The sequence below is a fragment of the Oncorhynchus mykiss genome, chromosome 31, assembly GCF_013265735.2.
Source record: "Oncorhynchus mykiss isolate Arlee chromosome 31, USDA_OmykA_1.1, whole genome shotgun sequence".
Taxonomy (NCBI): domain Eukaryota; kingdom Metazoa; phylum Chordata; class Actinopteri; order Salmoniformes; family Salmonidae; genus Oncorhynchus; species Oncorhynchus mykiss.
Window position 1 is genome coordinate 33,629,524 of NC_050571.1, and position 22,366 is coordinate 33,651,889.

The window sequence follows — 22,366 nt, forward strand, 5'->3', positions numbered from 1 at the left end:
TAACAAACAATATGTTTTATTATATTATATGTCGAATCTTAATAGTTGTAAACGTAAATAAACGGCCTTTCCGGTTACGTAAGTTCCTGTCAGGATATTCTCCTCCTGCAACAGCGACTCACATGTGTTTTTATTCAAGGTTATGTTATCTCACTGTGGTTTCTAATGTATGATTCCATTGTATTCGTTTGTAAAGATGTATAAATTGTTGCAAGTCCCGTTACGTGAACTTGTTACTTGTAAATGTTATCGACATCTTTCAGTTCCATGTCTATCTGTAAAGCGTAGGACCAAATGGATATCATCACCTGCTCTACCAAGGCAGTATACTTCTGTGTTTGGAGGAAGCGGTTTCCATCAGGCACATAATTTTGTATTGAATGGCACATGGATGACCAGGTTTTACAGCACTGCAAGAGGAGCAAGCGGTAAAACTCAAGAGCTGGGTAAAAAAAATAAAAATCAGGGAACACACGCCTCCATAGAGCCAGAAAAAGAGGAGGAATTTGTTTTCATGGACTACATTGAGCCAGAAAATAGTCACGTTGACCAACTTCGTGGTCAGCTCCATGTGAATGCTGTCCCCATGATTTCCAAAGAAGACGAGAGGTTGCCGCCGAGGTCAGGCTCCGAGAAGCAGCAGAGGACTCTGGAGCAACAGCTGCGGTCATTGAAAGATGGGACCGTCACCAAACTGGAGACGGTGAGCCCTGATTCTCTCATCGAGTTTCATGATGTAGGGTTCCCTCTCAAGGAAACAAGTAAGAAAAAGAAACTTAAAGGACAGCAGAGAATCTATGGTACACCAGATATTGAGGAACCTGTCAGTGACACCTGCTGCAACGGCTGTGGCGCAGTCATGCACTGCATTGCACCTGATGTGGCAGGCTATCTTCCAAGTGAGAAGTATAAACTTTTGCTAGAGGAAGATGAATTGAAAAAGGCAATTTGTCAACGTTGCTACTTGCTCACACACCACCAAAAGGCATTGACTGTCAAGATGTCCAAGGAGGAATATCGGGATATAGTCCGCGGGGTCAAATCAGAGAAAGCATTGGTACTGTTGATTGTGGATCTTCTGGACACCCCAGACTCCATAGTACCAGACTTGCTAGAGCTTGTTGGAGAAAACAAACACATAGTGGTTCTGGGTAATAAAGTGGACTTGCTTCCTGGAGACTCTGAAAACTACTTGCAAAGGATTAAGCGTCAGCTTTCCATGTACTGTGCTGATGTAGGTATTTCCAGTGAAAATATCAAAGATACCCACCTAATCAGTGCCAAAACGGGATACGGAATAGAAAATCTCATCTCAAGTCTTCAGAGATCGTGGAAGTACAAGGGAGACGTGTATCTGGTAGGAACAGCCAATGCCGGGAAATCCACACTGTTCAACAGTCTACTGGAGTCCGACTACTGCAAATCCAGGGCCTCAGATGTGATCCACAAAGCTACCATATCTCCATGGCCTGGTAAGATAGAGCTCTGCCCTGTCTGTAACCCAAAGTTCCACTATAAGATGCATTACAAACACTCAAACAAGACCGTAAATAAAATCTTCTTGTCGAATAGGTTATTTTGTTGAGTTCATGACCTTGTGATAGCACACAGACCGTCTGAGTGTTGTAGAGCTTATTTATGGAACTGTCTCCTTTCTATGCTGCTGTAATCAGTCTTGAAAAAGCTTTACATTCCAACAACTTTTACAGTCACATTGATGGAAAGCTTGAACCAATAACACCTATAGTGAGTATACCAAACATTAGGATCACCTTCCTAATATTGAGTTGCACCCCAGAACAGCCTCAGTTCGTCACGGCATGGACTACAAGGTGTCAAGCATTCCACAAGGATTGCTGGCCCATGTTGACTCCAATGCTTTACCACAGTTGTGTCAAGTTGTCTGGATGTCCTTTGGGTGGTAGACCAGGATGTCCTTTGGGTGGGGAACCATTCTTGATACACACGGCAAACTGTTGAGCGTGGAAAAACCCAGCAGCGATGCAGTTAATTTAACAAATATTTTGTTGTATTTTACCACCTTTTTCACCCCAATTTCGATCTTGCCTCAATGCTGAAACTCCCCAACGGGCTCGAGTCACGCATCCTCCGAAACATGGCCAAACCGCACTTCTTAACTCCCGCCGGCTTAACCCGAACGCCAGCCGCACCAATGTGTAGGAGGAAACGCTGTTCAACTGATGACCGAGGTCAGGCACAAGGAGAGTGAGTGCGATGAGCCCCACCGGCCAAACCCTCCCCTAACCCAGACGATGCTGGGACAATTGTGTGCCGCCCTATGGGACTCGCGATCACGGCCGGGTGTGATACAGCCTGGGATCGAGCCCGGGTCTGTAGTGATTCCTCTAGAACTGCGATCCAGTGCCTTAGACCACTGCACCACTCGGGAGGCCCCTCAGCGTTGCAGTTCTTGACACAAACAGGTGCGCCTGGCACCTACTACTATACCTCATTCAAAGGCACTTAAATATTGTCTTGCCTGTTCACCCTCTGCATGACACACACACACACAATCCATGTCTCATTTTTCTGAGGCTTCAAAATCCTTTTTTAACTTGCCTCCTTTCCTTCATCTACACTCACTGAAGTGGATTTAACATCTGACCTCAATAATGGATCATAGCTTTCACCTGGATTCACATGGACAGTCTATGTAATGAAAGGTTCCTAATGTTTTGTACACTCAGAGTATGTCCGTTTGTGTATAGGCTCTAGTCTCTCTAAAATGTTGAAAACAAATTCTGAAATTGTATTTGAAATTGAATATGATCCACAGGTACAACCCTGAACCTCCTGAAGTTCCCCATCATCAACCCCACCCCGTATCGCATGTTCAGGAGGTCCGAGAGGCTCCAGAGCTCCTCCAAGCAGACCGAGAGTGATCTCTCTCCACAGGAGCTCAAGAGACTAGAGCAGTTCAGCAAGCAGGGCTACCTAGTGGGTAAGAGATTGGTGTTGGCTGTTGGGGACACGACTGATGGTAACCCCAACAGGGTAGCCTAAGTACCAAGGGCTGGAATTGGACAACCCATGCAGCTTAGCCCTTGGCCTTCTGTGTTTTCAATGGCTTGCATTGTTGCTTATAGATTTGTACTCTTAATGCAGGGTAATTATTACAAATCCTATGTTGGTTTAGGTCGCATTGGGAGGACGTTCCGTACCAACGTAGAATCCAACAGAGGCCTGATAGAGTTTGATCCTGATAGTCTGGCCTACGGAGAAGATGTGATTGACAAGGAGGAGAGAGACTGTACTCTTTCCAACCCTTCCCCGGAAGTGGAGTTGACGCTCAACGAACTGAAAGACGCGCACTGGCTCTATGACACCCCTGGCATCATGAAAGAGCATGACGTGAGCTACTTCCTATTTGCTCTTGGCTCCACTGTTAGTGCCAGGCTAAAACTTTGCCCATATTATTTCATAGATTGCAATGCAACTCATTACAATCCTGGAATCTGTCCAAAATAGCAACCTATTGGTCAAAAGTTGTGCACTATATAGGGAATAGGGTGCCATTTCAGACACACCCCTGCATCCACTTGAAACGGCATGTTATCATGATGTAACTGTTTACCAGCACTAGGAGAGAACACTTGGGACTAATTAATACCCTTTGACTAAGTTTCCCTTCTGATGCTAGTGAGTTGGCAGATGAAAGTAGTTCCTTAGCTTATCCCCTGGGGGAGAAGGAGTCCCTTGTTATTCCTCTCCTATTACTACATCACGTTTGGAAGTATCATTTACACAAGTGGGATGCCAGGATACATTTACAATGGAACAGATTTATGGATGTGCAGTGGAACAGATTTATGGATCAACCATCTTGCGTGTCACTGCAGTAGATTTATGTTTAGTTAATTATTGCATTGAACCACTCAAAGGTTTTCTTATAAGACACGCCCTAACTAGTGTTGAACAGAACAATGCCATCCATTCATCTCTCACCCCCCCTCCTCATGTTTGTTAGGTCCTCAATCTGTTGACAGAGCAGGAGGTGAAGTTGGTGGTGCCCACACAAGCCATCGTGCCCAGGACGTTTGTGTTGAAACCTGGAATGTCGCTATTCTTGGGAGCTCTAGGCCGAATTGATTATCTTCAGGTGAATGCCTTTCATTGTTGCTTATGTCCTTGAGCTGTTCTTGTCTATTCATGTTACGTATTATGTCACTTTCATGTTTTGTGTGGACCCCAGGAAGAGTAGCTACTGCAACAGCTAATGGGGATCCTAATAACAAATAACCATGCTCAACTATGACATCGAAACAGTGGTGCACACTTCTGTCTTTGACTGAGAGGTAATCTTCATTTCCCAGGGTGAGAAGTCCTGCTGGTTCTCAGTCATTGCTTCCAACCGGGTCCCGATTCACATCACCAGTCTGGACAAGGCTGACAGCATTTACCAGAAGCATGCTGGTCAAATCCTGCTGGGAGTAAGTTGATGCTGCTTACTTAACTCCGTTAAGGACATAAAAGGTCTTTCTGAAATGGTACTACAAACAAGTTTACAAATAATGTTATCAACATGAAGAACTCTGTGTGGATAGGTACCAATGGGTGGAGAAGAACGCATGAAGGAATTCCCCCCTCTTGTCTCCCAAGATTTTGAGCTGAAGGGGCAGGGTTATCAGAAAGCCAGTGCTGATATCAAGTTTTCCTCTGCAGGTAATACACACACAATTACAAATTGATCAACCAGCCGACCCAGACGTTTCAGGGTTGGTAATTCTTCAAAAGCCTAGTGCTACCGAATTTTAATTTTTAAAATTCTATTCTTAGGATGGGTGGCAGTGACAGGAGTGGAGGGGAACAGTCTCCTGCTGCGTGCCCATGCTCCAGTGGGTGCAGGGCTCTCCCTGAGGAGTCCACCTCTACTCCCCAACATCGTTAACCTGAAGGGAGAGCGCATCAAGAAGTCTGTTGCTTATAAGACCAGGAAACCCCAGGCCCTGGTGGACACCAGCCTGTCCTACAAAGGAGCAGAGAGGCTCAAGGTGAAGAAGAAAAAATGAAGTGCGTAACAACCTCTCTATGGAGCAACAAGAGTTTGTCAAGAGGCTTTTGATACTGGATATTTGTGATACAGCACTTTCAGTTATGGATTTTTTTTTTCATCTCTGGGTTTTGTAAAATTGTCTGTAAATGTAACGATTAGAAATAACCTACATATAAACAGTTGTATTTGTTTATCGATGTGTAGACTTGTGCTTCAATTTACATGGCTTTCTTTCCATTTAGACAGCAGGTCAGGAACCTTTTAGTGAATCACTTTTTTTTCGAAGTATTTTGAAACATATACTTTTTAAACGTATTAGTAACTGCAGAAAATGTTAGAAATGGAAAGGAATCACGCACCAACAACTTAAAATGTATAAATGTAGAGCAGAAAATGGTACAGGATGTGTTTTAAATGCACAAAAAGGTTTTAAACAGCCAATTGTTTTCAAAGTCTTGGACAATGTCCAATAACTCCCCACTTTGGTGAAGGTGTTAAAGTTAGTTGGCATTTATTGAATCGAAAAATAGTACATTTCTTCACTAACTGAAAACAGTAAATGACGGGTATAGGCTAAAACTTCAATGGCCCGGGCGTTAATTTAAAAAAATTCCAACACAACCGCCACTTATTAAAGCCAGGCTTCTATTTCCCTAATGCACACAGCTTTTGCTCAATAAAATGTTGAAAAGACATCCACACTGTTTGCGACCAGTATAAACATAACAAATCCATCGCAGATCAGACTTGCAAAGGCTGCCTATCATACACCCCTGATTTTGTGCTTCAGCACCATGGATTTTATATTTAGTTTTATTTTTGGTGGCACCATGGCTAACAACAACAGAATTCAAAATGTTTTAAATGCACATGACTGGGAATATCAGAGCTGTGTCCATGGTAACCTCGTAAATATTAAAAGGGACAGGCGGCTATTTGAGACTGCATTTAATTGAAGTTTTACGGTACATATGATTACACATTATGTGAATGAAAAATGGTTACAAAGAAGGAACAACTGTTCCCATCAACTAAAAAGCACAATACAGGAAGTGATCAAAAAAAATTGATAATTTACAGTGACACGGAATCTAACCGTCTAGATAAGAGTGCATCGGGCTAAATTTGACCAGTTTTCCAGGGAACCCTGGTACTATTCTATGCCTTCCAATAGTCAAACTCAAAACATAAGTCTTTACATTTCTATACCTTCTCACTTTGGCATCATACCCAAAACACAATATTGCACTGAATTTACTAAGAGTACACATGGCATTTTTATTAGCTAAGTCTACCAATCACCTCAATAGAACACAGAACTAGATGCAGATGAAAGAAGTATATCACTGATGGCACAAACAGGCTAAGCTTTGGTGGCCCAATTCTGTAAAACAGATGAGTGGGGTGATAACTGCAGAAATCAAGTTGATGGGTTCGATCTGCAGAGTAATCAAGCAGTTACACCTAAACTTCCAGGGAATGGTTATAAAGTTAGACAGTATAACAACATCATTGAAATCAGACATCTTACTGTAGGAAAATGTGACTCAATTAACAAAGCCCCACTGTTAGTATGCAAAAACCTCAAAACAAAACCAGAAAATAATGATTGTCGAAGGCAAAAAAAAGAATGTAGAACTACTGGTGTATCTTCACAGGCTCAACTGTAAAAAAAATAAAATAAAAATCTTTGGACATTTTCTGAAATCAAACACAAAACGGATAATGGCAAAGTTTCAGATGTGTGCACAAACACCCATTTCACAACTTGTTTTCAATGTTAGCGGTCCATTCTCTATCAGTGATAGCCACATCGTATCCTTTTCATCCTGATCTTAAGTTCTACAGGCCTACAAATTTCAAGGGCCAGTAACACCCTACCTCCCACATTAGTTGTGCATTTGTTAATGAGTAGTACGAGTTCTCTTTTTGTATGACTAAATGAAATTGGATATACAAAAAGTGACAACATAATTCAAACATTAACGCAAGAAACAATTCTATACACACTTGTGCCAGATGAACCCAAAGAAACCTCGCCCCATTTCATATTTCATCAATTCGACTAAGAGTCATGGCAATTAACACCTAGAAAGTTTTTGTAATGAAGAGATTAGTTAGTCCATTGTACAGATTGATAAGATATATACAATGTTTTAAAAAAAAATCTATTGATGTTATCAATAAAATAAAGAAATCAAAGTAGTTGTCAAGTGCTCCCTAAATGGTGGACTTTGAACATGCAGTCCTCGTCCCCATTTCGGAGACAGGTCGCTTCACTGGAGTGGACTCGCACAATAGGCGTGAGAGTCCCATTATTCTCTGGGTTATTTGGCATGGACCACCTGGGTCCTTCTAATCTTGTCTCCCTAGGGTTTCTTTGGTTCTTCATTGAAAAAGTGTAACACTTCCTTTCATAATCGATTTACGGTTGTTCTTCAACAGGGCTGATGGATTAAAACAAGGGGTACAACTCATCATTTGGTGGGTTCTTCTGTAGAAAACTCAACCGGATTGTGAACAAAAAAAAAAGGTGTAGCGATTTCTTGAATATCAACCACGTTTGCAAAATCCAGGTAACTGCCAAAATAAAGGAAACACTCGAGTAAATGAGAGACACAAAGTATATTGAAAACAGGTGCTTCCTGAGTTAATTAAGCAATCCACATGCCATCATGTTTAGGGTCAGGGTCAAGTATAACAATGCCCAGTTGCCCCTTATTTTGGCTACCATGGCTAGAAGAAGAGATCTCAGTGACTTTGAAAGGGGGGTATCAAAGCAGCATAGGGGGTTTAAAGTGTTTTTGTCTCAGTCACCAGATCTCAACCCAAATAAATACTTATGGGAGATTGTGGAATGGTATCTGAGAGAGCATTTTTCACCACCATCAAAAAAACACCAAAATGATGGAATTTCTCATGGAAGAATGGCATCCCATCCCTCCAATAGAGTTCCAGGCAGTTGTAGAATCTATGCCAAAACACATTGAAGCTGTTATAGCAGCTTGTGGTGGCCCAACGCCTTTATTTTGGCAGTTACTTGTATATACCATGCTATTACAGATTGGTTAGCTTTTAGTTAGTTGCATAACCATATGAGATTTAGAAGCAAGAAAAATTGTATCCCATATTTTCATAATTTCTCAGCCAAATGCCAAACCATGAATATTAGATTTTGGACCTCACATGGCATCAACTCACATATCCTCTATGATTTATGTTTGAAAACAAGAACTGTAGAATTTATAGTCAAATGGTCTGGGAGCCAATATGTAAAAGCCCAGACGCCAATTATCAAATTAACTAGTCTGCCTAAAGCTGGTATTACAAAGACAGTCAGATAGTTTTAGGCATACCATAGAATATTCATATTTTATACAGCAGTAACCGTGAGCACTAATGCAAGGTAACTGAATATCTACTGTTAATATGTTGACACAGACAACTATACATATGTTTTATAACAGGGGGAGAGGGTCAAGCAAAATACACAGCTGGAATCAAAGCTCCCTGCTCTGCAGGCACTCACTTGTCCGGCTTGGAAGCATTGTCAAAGATAATACACATTCACCAGGTGCCGATTCAGGTGCCGACGGAACTCCGCCTCCAAGGGGAAGCTACGGTCACAGAAGACGCACATGTGACTCTTGAGTTCAGTTGGAGTCGGAATCTCTTCTGTGGGAGTTTCAGGGTCATTCACAGGTTTACCGGCGGCTGCCGCCAGCCCGTTGAGCCCTGAATCGTCACTGCCCTCCGAGGCGCTGTCACTGATCTCACTTCCTCCGTCATGGCTGTGGATGCCCTCGTCCTCCTCGGTTTCAGTAGGCTTTCGTCTTGGCCTAGGGAGCTCCAGGGAGGGTGTTGTTGGTGTTGATGGTTCTCCCTGTGCCCGTCTGAAATCGTGAGAGACGTCACTTTCTATGGGAGATGGGGACTCGTCGGCGCTGCTGAAGCCTTCAGGAGTAGGAGTTTCCTCTGCTTTGTCGGCGACCTCAGCCTGCTCAGCCCGTGGGGCTGTGTCCTTGGTTGGGGATACATTTTGCCGTGCAAGATTGTTTTCCCCATTACTGGGCCGTTCATCTGCAGGGCTCTGCCCAGTAGATGTATCCAGAGCAGGGACAGTCTCCTGGTCAGATGCCTGCTGCTCTTCCTGTACAGCTGTTGGCTGAAGCTCTGTGGCAGGACATGTTTTGCTTTCAGGGGGGCTGAAGGGGTTCTCAATGATGGAACACACCTTGTTCTCACTGGAAGCCTCGGTCTCTCCAGGGCTTGCTTTTTTCTTGTTGCTCTTTTTCAGCTTTTTCACTACAGACGAGTATATCGTCTGGTTTCCTGGGTCCTTCTGCTCGGACGCTGGGCAAGGCTCAGTAGTTTTGCTTCGGGGGGTACTGGCTTTTGATTGCAACTTGTCTGCAGTCTTGATTTTCAACCGTTTGGCCTTAATGTCGGTGCAGGACTCATCAGGAGATTCTTTCATTGATAAGTCCAAGGCCTCTGTAGTTTTTCTCTTCACTGGCTTTGTCTTGCTCTTCTCTCCTTGTTTTTTCACTGGTGCTTCCAGACTTTGGGGAGCTTTTTCAACAGTCTTTTCAACCACTTTCTCAATTTTTCTGGAAGTACTCTTCTGAGATTTGATTGCATTTTTGTTCTCTTTTCCTTCTTTCTCATTCTTCAGTGTCTTCAGCTGCTCTTTTTTCTCCTCCAGTCTCTTGTTTTCCTCCTTCGCTTTCTCCATATTCTCCTTCTCTAGCATGTCTTTCTCTAACCTCTCCTTGACTGATTTGTCTTTCTCAACACTGTCCTCATCCAAACCCACCTTTTGAACTTTTTCCTTTATTTCGGTCTTATCCTGAACACTTGTTTTCCCAGTCATCTGTTTTTTGGGACCTCTCTTAACTTTATTGCCTGCTATTTCAACCACAACTGCTGTCTCCTTCCCACTCTCCTTCAGGGTAACATTCTGCTTTGTATTCTCACTGTTCATCTCTGTACTCTTGCGTTTCAGTGTTACCTTTTTCTCTGCCTTGTCCTTTGCCTTTTTAGGTATCTCTTTGACAGAGATGTCACATTTCTTGGGGGTCTTGTCTGTTGCCATGCTTTCTACTGCTTGAACAGGGCTAGTTTTGCTGCTCTTCTTGGTCTCTTTGACAGGAGAGTTGTCACATTTCTTGGGGGTCTTGCCTGTTGCCATGCTTTCTACTGCTTGAACAGGGCTAGGTTTGCTGCTCTTGGTCGACAGATTGATAGGGCTTGATTGTTTATCAGCTCCAGAGATCTCTGGTCCCTCATCACCATCAATTGCTGACAGCTCAAACTTTGCTATTCCATTCACCATGGTGTACTCATCTGTGAATTCATCAGAATCAGGTTTCTTGACACGCAGCTTGACCTTTGACACATCCATTGCAATCTGTGGGCAGCCAGGGTGTCTAGACTTGATGTGATATTGTAGGTTACACTTCTTGGAAGCAGCATACTTGCAGACAGGGCAAAGGAACTGACGCGGGTTGAGGTGGAGCTCCACATGCTTTTTGTAGTTGCTGCGGTCAGCCGTCTTGTATGGGCAGTGGGGGCAGCACAGGGGCTTGGGTCCATTGTGAACCTGTCTGGAATGGCGTGTCACCTCATGCTGATTGGCAGCCAGGTAGTTGCAGCGGTCACATTTGAAAGGCCTTTCACCTGCCAAGAAAAGCAATGTGGAAAATGGTCAGTTTAGAGACATTTTAACTGCTGTTAACATCAATGGGAACACTGGCACACATTTCATGCAGGGAAGATGGACCACAATACAGAGAGACAAGCAACAATTACAAGTCGAACACTAGGCATCTCACAGCACGTATTGCAAACCACTTTACCGTTCTTATCCAAAACCATCTGCTCCAGCGAATGCAACATAAGGAGAAAAGGTTGACTATGAGAGGAAACCAAAACAGAGACCTATATCTATGCACAATCAATCCTATTTGTGTCACATAATAGAAAGATGTACGGTCAGGCTTCTTGGTCATGTAGCCTGTGTTAGACACTCACCCGAGTGTGTTCTCATATGCCTGGTAAGATGGGTCTTCTGGGAGCTTGAGTACTCACAGTACGGACATCGAAAAGGACGCTCCCCTAAAGTAGAAAAACCAGAGTTAGCTATACTGTTAAAAAAAAAAAAATCATACTTTGACCATTAAGTGCATACTTGGAGTGAAAAGGTTATATTTGACATACCTGTGTGAGTGCGGATATGCTGCACGTAGTTGTTCTTACGGTCCGAGAAATAGCTGCACTGGTTGCAGGTGAAGAGCTTACTGGGGAAATGGTTCCTGAGGTGCTTTTTCCAGTGGTACTGGCTGACGGTGGTATACGTGCAGATGGTGCATTTGTATACCCTCTGGTCGTCGCCCTCCTTCTCGTGGTGCTTGAGGTGAGCCATGTAATGGTCGTAGCGGTTGGTGTTGTAGCCGCAGCGTTCACAGCGGATCAGTCCTTTGTTGTTGGCCCCACCATCACCGCTCTGCGCCTCTTGATCTGGTCCCGCCGACGTCTCTTTCTCCCGTGCCTTGTCCCCCACCATGCTTTTCACTGCGATCATCCTATTGGCGCTGTGGATTTGGATGTGGGTTACAAACTCCTCCTCGCACTGGGCCTGGTAGTTGCAGGGTTTACAGAAGAAGGGTTTCTTCTTCTTAGCTGACTCCACGATCATGCCCAGAGGTGTAGAGGGGATGGTAGGAGTGGAAGGGCTAAAAGGGCGCTGGTCAGAGGGTTTGGACAGGTCAATCCCTTCTTCCTCCTCATCTATCGCCTCAACCTGGGAAAGGGCAGCCCGTGGAGACTCTGGGTATTCTACAATACACATCTCTCTCTCATGGCTATCGTAACTGTATCTGATGATGTTCTCGTCTTCACTATCGGAGTAGCTGCCAACGGTTTGAAGCTCCATCATCTCCTTCCCTTCTGCTGGGTTTTCACAGGCTACGTTGGCGAGCATGACCAGCTGCGGGGCCGGCAGCTCGTTGTGTGGAAGCTCAGCCAACCCCTGGGCATCCTCCACCATGGACATGCCAACTGAGGTGGAGAACATGACCAATCCCATTGGATACACCGTCTGAGAAGCCATGCTGACAGGGCTGTTGCTGTGGGTGATGAGAGCAGAACCGGAGGTCATGCATCAAAAAAATTCAATTAAGATATGTTTTAATTTTCAGGACTAAAATGTTAGTAGTAGTAGTAGTCAAAGAGAGTTTGCGTTTTAACAGACCTTCAAAAGACCAGACAACTCAAGTTACATACACTTGGTCCCAACTCATTAAAATGATATGGCTTGCAAGTTGTCCAAGCTACTACCAACCATGTCACTGTACCTTCTCTGAATCAGTTATTTGGAACTCATAGCGCAGGATGTTTTTATGATAATCCAGGAATGGTGCATCCAAGAAAGAAATCACAAATGTCCTCAATACAAGTGTCAGAATAGATAAGGAAAGTATGCTAAACCAACACAATTACAGTACACCTTCATCACATTGATTCCTTGTCTTCATGCGGTCTGCTGTGCATATTGATAAGATGTACTGTTATGTGACTATATAACCGATTACAATGTTGTATGTATTCTTCATTTGTAAGAAATTATATTTATCTTTATTAAATATAATAAATAATGTAATATTTTTCATAAATATATATAAAAATGTAACACAAAACGAACAAGAATATACCACCACTTCAAAATGTATGTTTCATAACTTCATTGTGGACCTACTTTTACTTTGACACTGTGCTTTGGTAAAATCCAGCCTCCTAGGCCTGTGTTTGCATGCACAGAAATGTGTGTTCGGCCATTTTGAAACAGCACCACCAACTTCGTCGACAGCGCCCAACAACTACAGTAGCTTGTCCTACATTCTAACTAGTATGAAGAGAAAATAAGAACTGGAAATACAAAAATACAATTGTGCACTGGGTTGTTTGACCTCCACGCCAAACAAAATATATAGACCTAAATGGTAATATTTACTAAACACATTTGACATATATTTACTTTCTAAGCACAAAACTGTGTAGAGTAGACATACTTTGTAACATGCTGGTATCAAAATAATCTAAAGAGAATACGATGACTAAAAATACAATTTCCGAGTTATAGCCTATCCACCAGACCTAGAACTAGACCTCAACAATACAAGTGGAAAGTTGCAGTATTGGTTAGGGTATGGAGAAAAATGATATTTCATATGGTTAACAAATTAATCGATTGTAGCTAAAAAAAAAAAAAAAACGTTTATCAACAATAGTATTCCACATATCGCTATGTAAACTTGCTACGACAGAGGCAGAGAATGTCGCTGTCCAGCAAGGCCCCTCAAAACTTAACTCGGAAAACTAGTTTTGCCGAGGCGCAAACTCCGAACAATACAAAGTTAACTTCTATAATCTTGAACAATTTATAAATAATGTTTATGTTATTAGTTTTATTTAAAAAACGAATCCTATCATAAATAAAGTTAGGCGTGTAAACACTTCGAAAGTTTAGAACAGCGTGTGTTAGCCATGGTCCTGATCTCCGTGCTGAAATCAGCCCTGGACAGCGCCTCTCCCTTTCAGCAACCCCAATGAGCAACCCCCACACTGCCTCCATTTTCAAAACTGTTCGTTAAAGTTAGCTTGTTTAACAAATTCAAAACAATAGGCAGTTAATATGTTAATTGGTTACATACAACTTACCGTATATATGTGTCCACTCCCTGTCGGTATTCGGTCAATATTATCGAAGTACTAGTACACAAACTGTTCAAGGAAGAAGTTTCTGTACATTCCTACACATCACCCTTGGCTCCGTCTGTTCGCAGGGAAGGCTGGCTGACGTCAGCGCGAGCTACTGTGGTGTTTCTTGGTGCTTTCAAGACATCTGGGAACTTCATGGAAAAACGATGTAAAATCATGACTTCAGTGATCATCAGGTCGGCAAATCGGAGCTCTAGAAAAAGGCCGGAGTACCCGACTTGGAACTCCGAGTTGAATGACCGTTCAAAACAATTTTTGTCTTGAACGCACTGAAGTCGGAAGTCGGAAATTTCCGAGTTCGCAGTTGTTTGGAACGCGGCATCCACCCGGGGCGTCTTCGTTCCAAATTACAATGTCCAATTGGTCAAACAAAGCAATCTTGTTGTACGTTCTTCTAATAAATATGTGCATTATTATGTGAGTTATTATCATTTTGCAAAATGTTTTATTCCTCTTATGAAAAAAAATACAATTACACTGAGGAGAAAAACTAGTTACAAAGTGTCTACTGCTATATACATCTCAATAATACAAACATGTAACATTAGAATTAAATATAAATAACATTTAACAAGTCAAAGTACAACGATTTATGAATAAATCATTAGTGTTTTTAATATCGTCTGGACTGGTTATTTCCTCAAAACTGTCCTGAAACATTGTTTAGATTATGTGTAATATATACATTCAGAATGTGTAGTTAGTAGATCAGTGTCTTGCCAATAAAAAAGTAAGGATCTTAATTGACATGTTTCAGTGTTTCATTACCAGGTATACTGGGGATAGCCCACACTGAACATGGGGAAAGAGTTGTTGCGTAAGTCCCGCAATATAGGTTTGATTGAATTCTTTCCATACCAATATGATATAATTGGAGCGTTGGGCCAGTAAACTAAATGTTGCTGGATTGAATCCCTGAGCTGACAAGGTAAACATATTTTGTTCTGCCCCTGAGCAAGGCAGTTAAAGTTATGTCAAAGGATCTACCAGGCCAAAATGCAAAAGAAAAGTATAACATGGAAACAACCCACACAGACTGCATTCTCTAGTCCACAGTGTACTGTTGCACAAAAACTCACTTTCGTCTGTTGGGGCCAAAGCCTTGTGCACCATGCCAGGAAGCAGGCTCTCGTCTGAGCATACACATGCCTTCACTTTTGAAATTGGGTCTTTGCAAATGTGTAGTTATGGGTCTGTTGAAAATTAAGACAGCTTTTCATCTTGATGAAAGTGTTATTAGCAACACAAGGCCTGCAGGTCATGAATTACACCAGATGCATACATAGTTTCCTTGGGGGAGTGAGCCTGTAAAATAATGTAATTGACACAAACCCTCTGGTCGTGATTGAATTATTCAGTCATCAGATAAAAAGCACATGTTTTTGCTAACACAAAATGTAATTATCACGGACAAAATGTATCACAAACCAATGGACAGATTTTGGATTGAGTTTGAAGACTTTAAGTTATAGGAGAAATCACTTTTAATGTTCATTTTGAAGATTCTGATATTTTGTTAGATTTTGACCCAACTGATATGAACCCAGATAAAATGTTCATAGTTCATTTGTTTATTTTCTTGAAAGATTCTTTATTCATAATGTGAAGTTGGCAGAGAACAAAAAAAAAACAATTTATTGAAGATGGAACTGAAACATTATGTTGAAATCATTGGTAAATGTAAAAACAAAAAAGCATTAAGCACCAAAATACTTTATGACAAATGTAAATGTTCTTGTAATATCCCTGTCTACATTAAGTTTACTTCCCTTTTTTTGTATTGTGTAAAAGTTAAACATTTTATTTTTTAAAGTCAATGGATTTTATAGTTTTATTGTCGTCTGCCACTCGGTGGCATTTCTGCGTTATATTTGACATGGGGACGCTGCCTCAATGGAATTTTGACTGCACTGGCCTTTTAATATTTCCTACCATATTTTGCTATTCTTTTACACTGACAATTGAATATCATAGTTGTATATTACGTGGTTCTGTCAAAGAGAAAAGATCATGTAAAGATAGACCAACTTCAGTCAGTCCAAGGGTCAAGCGATACCAACCCAACCAGTAGCAATTACAAGCAGACATTTTTATACCTGTCACCTAACTACATGTACACACTCTTCTTCAGAGGGCTAATGGTGCTTTCAAGACAACTGGGAACTTTGAAAAATAAGAGGTCAAATCATAACGTCAGTGATCTATAGTCAGGTCAGAAAGTGGCAGCTCTAGAAAGAGGCCAGAGTTCCCGACTTGGAATTCTGAGTTGGATGACTGTTCAAAATATTTTTCCCAGTCAGAGCTCGTTTTTCAGAGTTCCCAGTTGTCTTGAACACACTGAAGTCGGAAGATGGAGATTTCACAGTTCCCAGTTTCCAGTTCCCAATTGTTTTGAACACAGCAAGCTGTTGCTCACCTGCAAGATGCCACTTGATTAGCAGTAAGGGAAGAATGGAGAGTCCAGAAATAGCCAGACATGTAAATTGGGCTAAGGAACAAAGTTGGGTTTTGGAGAAACACCATTAGTGCGTGCTCTGCAAGGAATACAGCTGATGAAGGCAGGGCAAGAGTGAGGTGAACGGATAGACGTGGTAATGGTCAGCGAGGAAGAAGAAGAGCCGAGTGGAGTGGGAAGATGTGTGTTGAGGAAGAAGGCACAAATCATATTCTGCTGTCCCTGATGGCTCAGAACCTGACGAGAGTGAGAGTAAAATACATGTGGTCAAATCAAATCAAATTGTATTTGTCACATGCACCGAATACAACAGGTACCTTACAGTGAAATGCTTACTTACAAGCCCTTAACCAACAATGCAGTTTTAAGAAAAACATCTAAAAAAAATAAGAAATTAAAGTAACAAATAATTAAAGAGCAGCAGTAAAATAACAATAGCTAGGCTATATACAGGGGGTACCGGTAGAAAGTCAATGTGCGGGGGCACTAGGGTGGCTGGAGTCTTTGAAAGGAAGAGTTTGAAAATGTCAGTGAAGACACTTGCCAGTTGGTCAGCGCATGCTTGGAGTACACATCCTGGTAATCCGTCTGGCCCTGCAGCCTTGTGAATGTTAACCTGTTTAAAAGTGTTACTCACATCGACTGCAGAGAGCATGATCACACAGTTGTCTGAAACAGCTGATGCTCTCATGCATGTTTCAGTGTTACTTGCCTCGAAGCGAGCATAGCAGTAATTTAGCTCGTCCGGTAAGCTCGTGTCACTGGGCAGCTCTCGGCTGTGCTTCCTTTTGTAGTCTGTAAAAGTTTGCAAGCCCTGCCACAGGGCCTATCCGCCCCCATTGTTGCAACCCCTACTACCAGTCTGTTCAAGCTCTCTTTCGTTTCGTCCGAGATCCCTAAAGATTGGAAAGCTGTCGCGGTCATCCCCCTCTTCAAAGGGGGTGACACTCTAGACCCAAACTGTTACAGACCTATATCCATCCTGCCCTGCCTTTCTAAAGTCTTTGAAAGCCAAGTTAATAAACAGATCACTGCCCATTTCGAATCCCACCGTACCTTCTCCGCTGTGCAATCCGGTTTCTGAGCTGGTCATGTGTGCACCTCAGCCATGCTCAAGGTACTAAACAATATCATAACAGCCATCGATAAAAGATAGTACTGTGAAGCCATCTTCATCGACCTGGTCAAGACTTTAGACACTGTCAATCACCGTATTCTTATCGGCAGACTCAATAGCCTTGGTTTCTCAAATGATTGCCTCGCCTGGTTCACCAACTACTTCACAGATAGAGTTCGGTGTGTAAAATCGGAGAGCCTGTTGTCCGGACCTTTGGCAGTCTCTATGGGGGTACCACAGGGTTCAATTCTCGGGCCGACTCTTTTCTCTGTATATATCAACAATGTCGCTCTTGCTGCGTGTGATTCCCTGATCCACATCTACGCAGACGACACCATTCTGTATACATCTGGCCCTTCTTTGGACACTGTGTTAACTAACCTCCAAACGAGCTCCAATGCCATACAACACCTCTTCTGTGGCCTCAAACTGCTCTTAAACGCTAGCAAAACCAGATGCATGCTATTCAACTGTTCGCTGCCCGCACCCGCCCGCCCGACTAGCATCACTACTCTGGACGGTTCTCACCTAGAATACGTGGACAACTACAAATACCTAGGTGTCTGGCTAGACTGTAAACTCTCGTTCCAGACTCATAGCAAACATATCCAATCCAAAATCAAATCTAGAATCAGCTTTTTATTTCACAAAAAAAGCCTCCATCACTCACAACTCCTAACTTACCCTAGTAAAACTGACTATCTTACCGATCCTCGACTTCGGCGATGTCATCTACAAAATAGCTTCCAATACTCTACTCTGCAAATTGGATGTAGTCTATCACAGTGCCATCCGTTTTGTTATCAAAGCGCCTTATACCACCCACCACTGCGACCTGTATGCTCTAGTCGGCTGGCCCTCACTACATATTCGTCGCCAGACCCACTGGCTCCAGGTCATCTATAAGTCTATGCTAGGTAAAGCTCCGCCTTATCTCAGCTCACTGGTCACGATAACAACACCCACCAGTAGCATGCGCTTCAGTAGGTATATCTCACTGGTCATCCCCAAAGCCAACAGCTACTTTGGCCGCCTTTCCTTCCAGTACTCTGATGCCAGTGACTGGAACAAATTGCAAAAATCGCTGAAGCTGGAGACTTACATTTCCCTCACTAACTTTAAACATCAGCTATCTGAGCAGCTAACCGATCGCTGCAGCTGTACATAGTCCATCTGTAAATAGCCCACCCAATCTACCTACCTCATCCCCATATTGTTTTTATTTACTTTGCTGATCTTTTGCACACCAGTATCACTACTTACCCACCATCATCTGCTCATCATCATCTGCTCATCTATCACTCCAGTGTTAATCTGCTAAATTGTAATTACTTTGCTGCTATGGCCTATTTGTTTCCTTACCTCCTCATGCCATTTGCACACTGTATATAATCTTTCTTTTTTTCTATTGTGTTATTGACAGTACACTTGTTTATTCCATGTGTAACTCTGCAATGTTGTTTCTGTCGCACTGCTTTGCTTTATCATGGCCATGTCGCGGTTGTAAATGAGAACTTGTTCTCAACTAGCTTACCTGGTTAAATAAAGGTGAAAAAAAAAAACTAAAATCTGACGAACATTGGAGGACGATTCGATCTTAGTCCTGTATTGACGCTTTGCCTGTTTAATGGGACGTCTGAGGGCAAAGTGGGGTTTCTTATAAGCTTCCAGGTTAGAGTCCCGCTCCTTGAAAGTGACAGCTCTACCCTTTAGCTCAGTGCGGATGTTGCCTGTAATCTATGGCTTCTGGTTGGGGTATGTACAGTTGAAGTCAGAAGTTTACATACACTTAGGTTGGAGACATTATAACTCACTCCACACATTTTCTTGTTAACAAACTATAGTTTTGGCAAGTTGGTTAGGACATCTACTTTGTGCATGACACAAGTAATTTTTCCAACAACTGTTTATAGACAGATTATTTAACTTGTATCACAATTCCAGTGGATCAGAAGTTTACATACACTAAGTTGACTGTGCCTTTTAACAGCTTGGAAAATTACAGAAAATTATGTCATGGCTTTAGAATAATCTGTTAGGCTAATTGACATAATTTGAGTCAATTGGAGGTGTACCTCTGGATGTATTTCAAGGTCTACCTTCAAACTCAGTGCCTCTTTACCTGACATCATGGGAAAATCAAAAGAAATCAGCCAAGACCTCAGAAAATAAATTGTAGACCTTCACAAGTCTGGTTCATCCTTGGGAGCCATTTTCAAATGCCTGAAAGTACCACGTTCATCTGTACAAACTATAGTACGCAAGAATAAACACCATGGGACCACGCAGCCGTCATACCGCTCAGGAAGGAGACCCGTTCTGTCTCCTAGAGATGAACGTACTTTGGTGCGAAAAGTGCAAATCAATCCCAGAACAACAGCAAAGGATCTTGTGAAGATGCTGGAGGAAACGGGTACAAAAGTATCTATATCCACAGTAAAACGAGTGAATGTTGACCTTTTTAATTGTCTTGCTCACATCGGCTACGGAAAGCGTGATCACACAGTTGTCTGGAACAGCTGGTGCTCTCATGCATGCTTCAGTGTTGCCTGCCTCGAAGCGAGCATAAAAGGAATTTAGCCCGTCTGGTAGGCTCGCGTCACTGGGCAGCTTGCGGCTGGGTTTCACTTTGTAGTTTAATAGTTTGCAAGCCCTGCCACATCCGACATGTGTCAGAGCCGGTGTAGTAGGACTCAATCTTAGTCCTGTATTGACACTTTTCCTGTTTGATGGTTCATCTGAGGGCATAGCGGGATTTCTTAAATGCGTCAAGATTAGTGTTCCGCTCCTTGAAAGCGGCAGCTCTAGCATTTAGTTCGGTACAGATGTTGCCTGTAATCCATGGCTTCTGGTTGGGATATGTACGTACGGTCAATGTGGGGACGACGTCGTTGATGCACTTATTGATGAAGCCGGTGACTGAGGTGGTATACTCCTCAATGCCATTGGATGAATGTTGGAACATTTTCCAGTCTGTGTTAGCAAAACAGTCCTGTAGCGTAGCATCCGCGTCATCTGATTACTTCTGTATTGAGCAAGTCACTGGTACTTCCTGCTTTAGTTTTTGCTTGTAAGCAGGAATCAGGAGGATATAATTATGGTCAGATTTGCCAAATGGAGGGCGAGGGAGAGCTTTGTATGTGTCTTTGTGTGTGGAGTAAAGGTGGTGTAGAGTTGTTTTTCCCCTCTGGTTGCACATGTGACATGCTGGTCGAAATGAGCTAAAATGGATTTAAGTTTGCCTGCATTTAAGTACCCGGCCACAAGGAGCGCCACTTCTGGATGAGCATTTTCTTGTTTGCTCATACAGCCTGTTCAGTGCGGTCTTAGTGCCAGCATCGGTTTATGGTGGTAAATATATGGCTACAAAAAATATAGATGAAAACTCTCTTGGTAGATAGTGTGGTCTACAGCTTATCATTACGTACTCAGGCGAGCAATACCTCAACACTTCCTTAATATTAGACATCACGCACCAGCTGTTATTGACAAATAGACACACTCTACCACCCTTCGTCTTACCGGATGTAGCTGTTCTGTCCTGCCGATGCACGGAAAACCCAGCCAACTGTATATTATCCGTGTCGTCGTTCAGCCATGACTCGGTGAAACATAAGATATTACAGTTTTTACTGTCTCGTTGGTAGGATAGTCTCAAACGGAGCTTATCCAGTTTATTTTCCAGTGATTGCAGGTTGGACAATAGAACGGATGGCCGAGGCAAGTTACACACTCAATAACAAATTCTCACAAGGCACCCAGATCTGCGCCCCCTGTATCTCCGTCTTTTCTTCATGTGAATGACAAGGATTTTGGCCTGGTCTTGGAGAAACAGTATATCCTTTGCGTCAGATTCATTAAATAGTCTGATGCAAACTTTGTCCAGTTCGAGCTGAGTAATCGCTGTTCTGATATCCAGAGGCTCTTTTCGGTCATAGGAGATGGTATTAGCAACATCATGGTCAAAATAAGTTACAAACAATGTGAAAAAATACACAAAATAGCACAATTGGTTAGTAACTTGTAAAATGGCATCAAACCCTCCGGGGCCATTATTATGTCTATATGTAATAGTGGTATGTAGGTAGAGGGTTTGTTGGTGGTACGTAATAGTGGTATATAGGTGTTAGTTGGTGGTACGTAATACAGGTATATAGATGGAGGCTTAGTTGGTGGTATGTAATAGGGGTGTATAGATGTTAGTTTGTAGTGCAATTAAAAAACAAAATTGTCTTACAAAAGGTAACGTGATTGAACGCATACACAGTAGGTGGCAGCATGCACAAACACAATATGCAAACGCAATGATACCGAAGAAGAATCGTCCTTAGAGACATGATTGTATCAAGGCACAGATCTAGGAAAGGGTACCAAAACATTTCTGCAACATTGAAGGTCATCAAGAACACAGTGGCATCCATCACTCTTAAATGGAAGAAGTTTGGAACCTCCAAGACTCTTCCTAGAGCTGGCCACCCGGACGAACTGAGCAATTGGGGGAGAAGGGCCTTGGTCAGAGAGGTGACCAAGAACCCAATGTTCACTGACAGAGCTCCAGAGTTCCTCTGTGGAAGCACAACACTCCACCAATCAGGTCTTTATGGTAGAGTGGCCAGACGGAAGCCACTCCTCAGTAAAAGGCACATGACCACCCGCTAGGAGTTTGCCAAAAGGCACCTAAAGGACTCTCAGACCATGAGAAACAAGATTCTCTGGTCTGATGAAACCAAGATTGAATGCCAAGCGTCACGTCTGGAGGAAAACTGGCACCATCCCTATGGTGAAGCATGGTGGTGGCAGCATCCTGTTGTGGGGATGTTGTTCAGCGGCAGGTACTGGAAGACTTGTCAGAGTCGAGGGAAAGATGAACCTTCCAACAGGACAACGACTGTAAGCACACAGCCAAGACAACGCAGGAGTGGCTTTGGGACAAGTCTCTGAACGTCTTCTGACTGGCACTGCCAGAGCCCAGACTTGAACCCTGATCGAACATCTCTGGAGA

At 42.7% G+C, this 22,366-nt stretch overlaps 2 protein-coding genes across 3 annotated transcripts; one reads left to right on the forward strand and one right to left on the reverse strand.

Moving 5' to 3' along the window:
• The first annotated feature begins 83 nt into the window (after window positions 1-83).
• noa1 (nitric oxide associated 1) lies at window positions 84-6,690 on the forward strand. The gene is made up of 7 exons (XM_021584011.2): window positions 84-1,472; window positions 2,798-2,962; window positions 3,158-3,372; window positions 3,989-4,120; window positions 4,335-4,451; window positions 4,566-4,683; window positions 4,798-6,690. Exons 1-7 carry the CDS (start codon window positions 170-172, stop codon window positions 5,028-5,030), a joined length of 2,283 nt encoding a protein of 760 aa, XP_021439686.2. The 5' UTR covers window positions 84-169; the 3' UTR covers window positions 5,031-6,690.
• Window positions 5,946-14,061, reverse strand: LOC110505059 (RE1-silencing transcription factor). 2 transcript variants are annotated; one of them, XM_036969566.1, is made up of 5 exons: window positions 13,733-14,061; window positions 11,234-12,141; window positions 11,048-11,131; window positions 8,544-10,693; window positions 5,946-7,594 (listed from the first exon to the last, which is right to left on the reverse strand). In XM_036969566.1, exons 2-4 carry the CDS (start codon window positions 12,123-12,125, stop codon window positions 8,565-8,567), a joined length of 3,105 nt encoding a protein of 1,034 aa, XP_036825461.1. In that variant the 5' UTR covers window positions 12,126-12,141; window positions 13,733-14,061; the 3' UTR covers window positions 5,946-7,594; window positions 8,544-8,564. The 2 variants fall into 2 exon arrangements, with proteins under 2 accessions (XP_036825461.1, XP_021439685.2); XM_021584010.2 differs by having other exon boundaries at window positions 5,946-10,693.
• Between the last annotated feature and the right edge of the window lie 8,305 nt (window positions 14,062-22,366).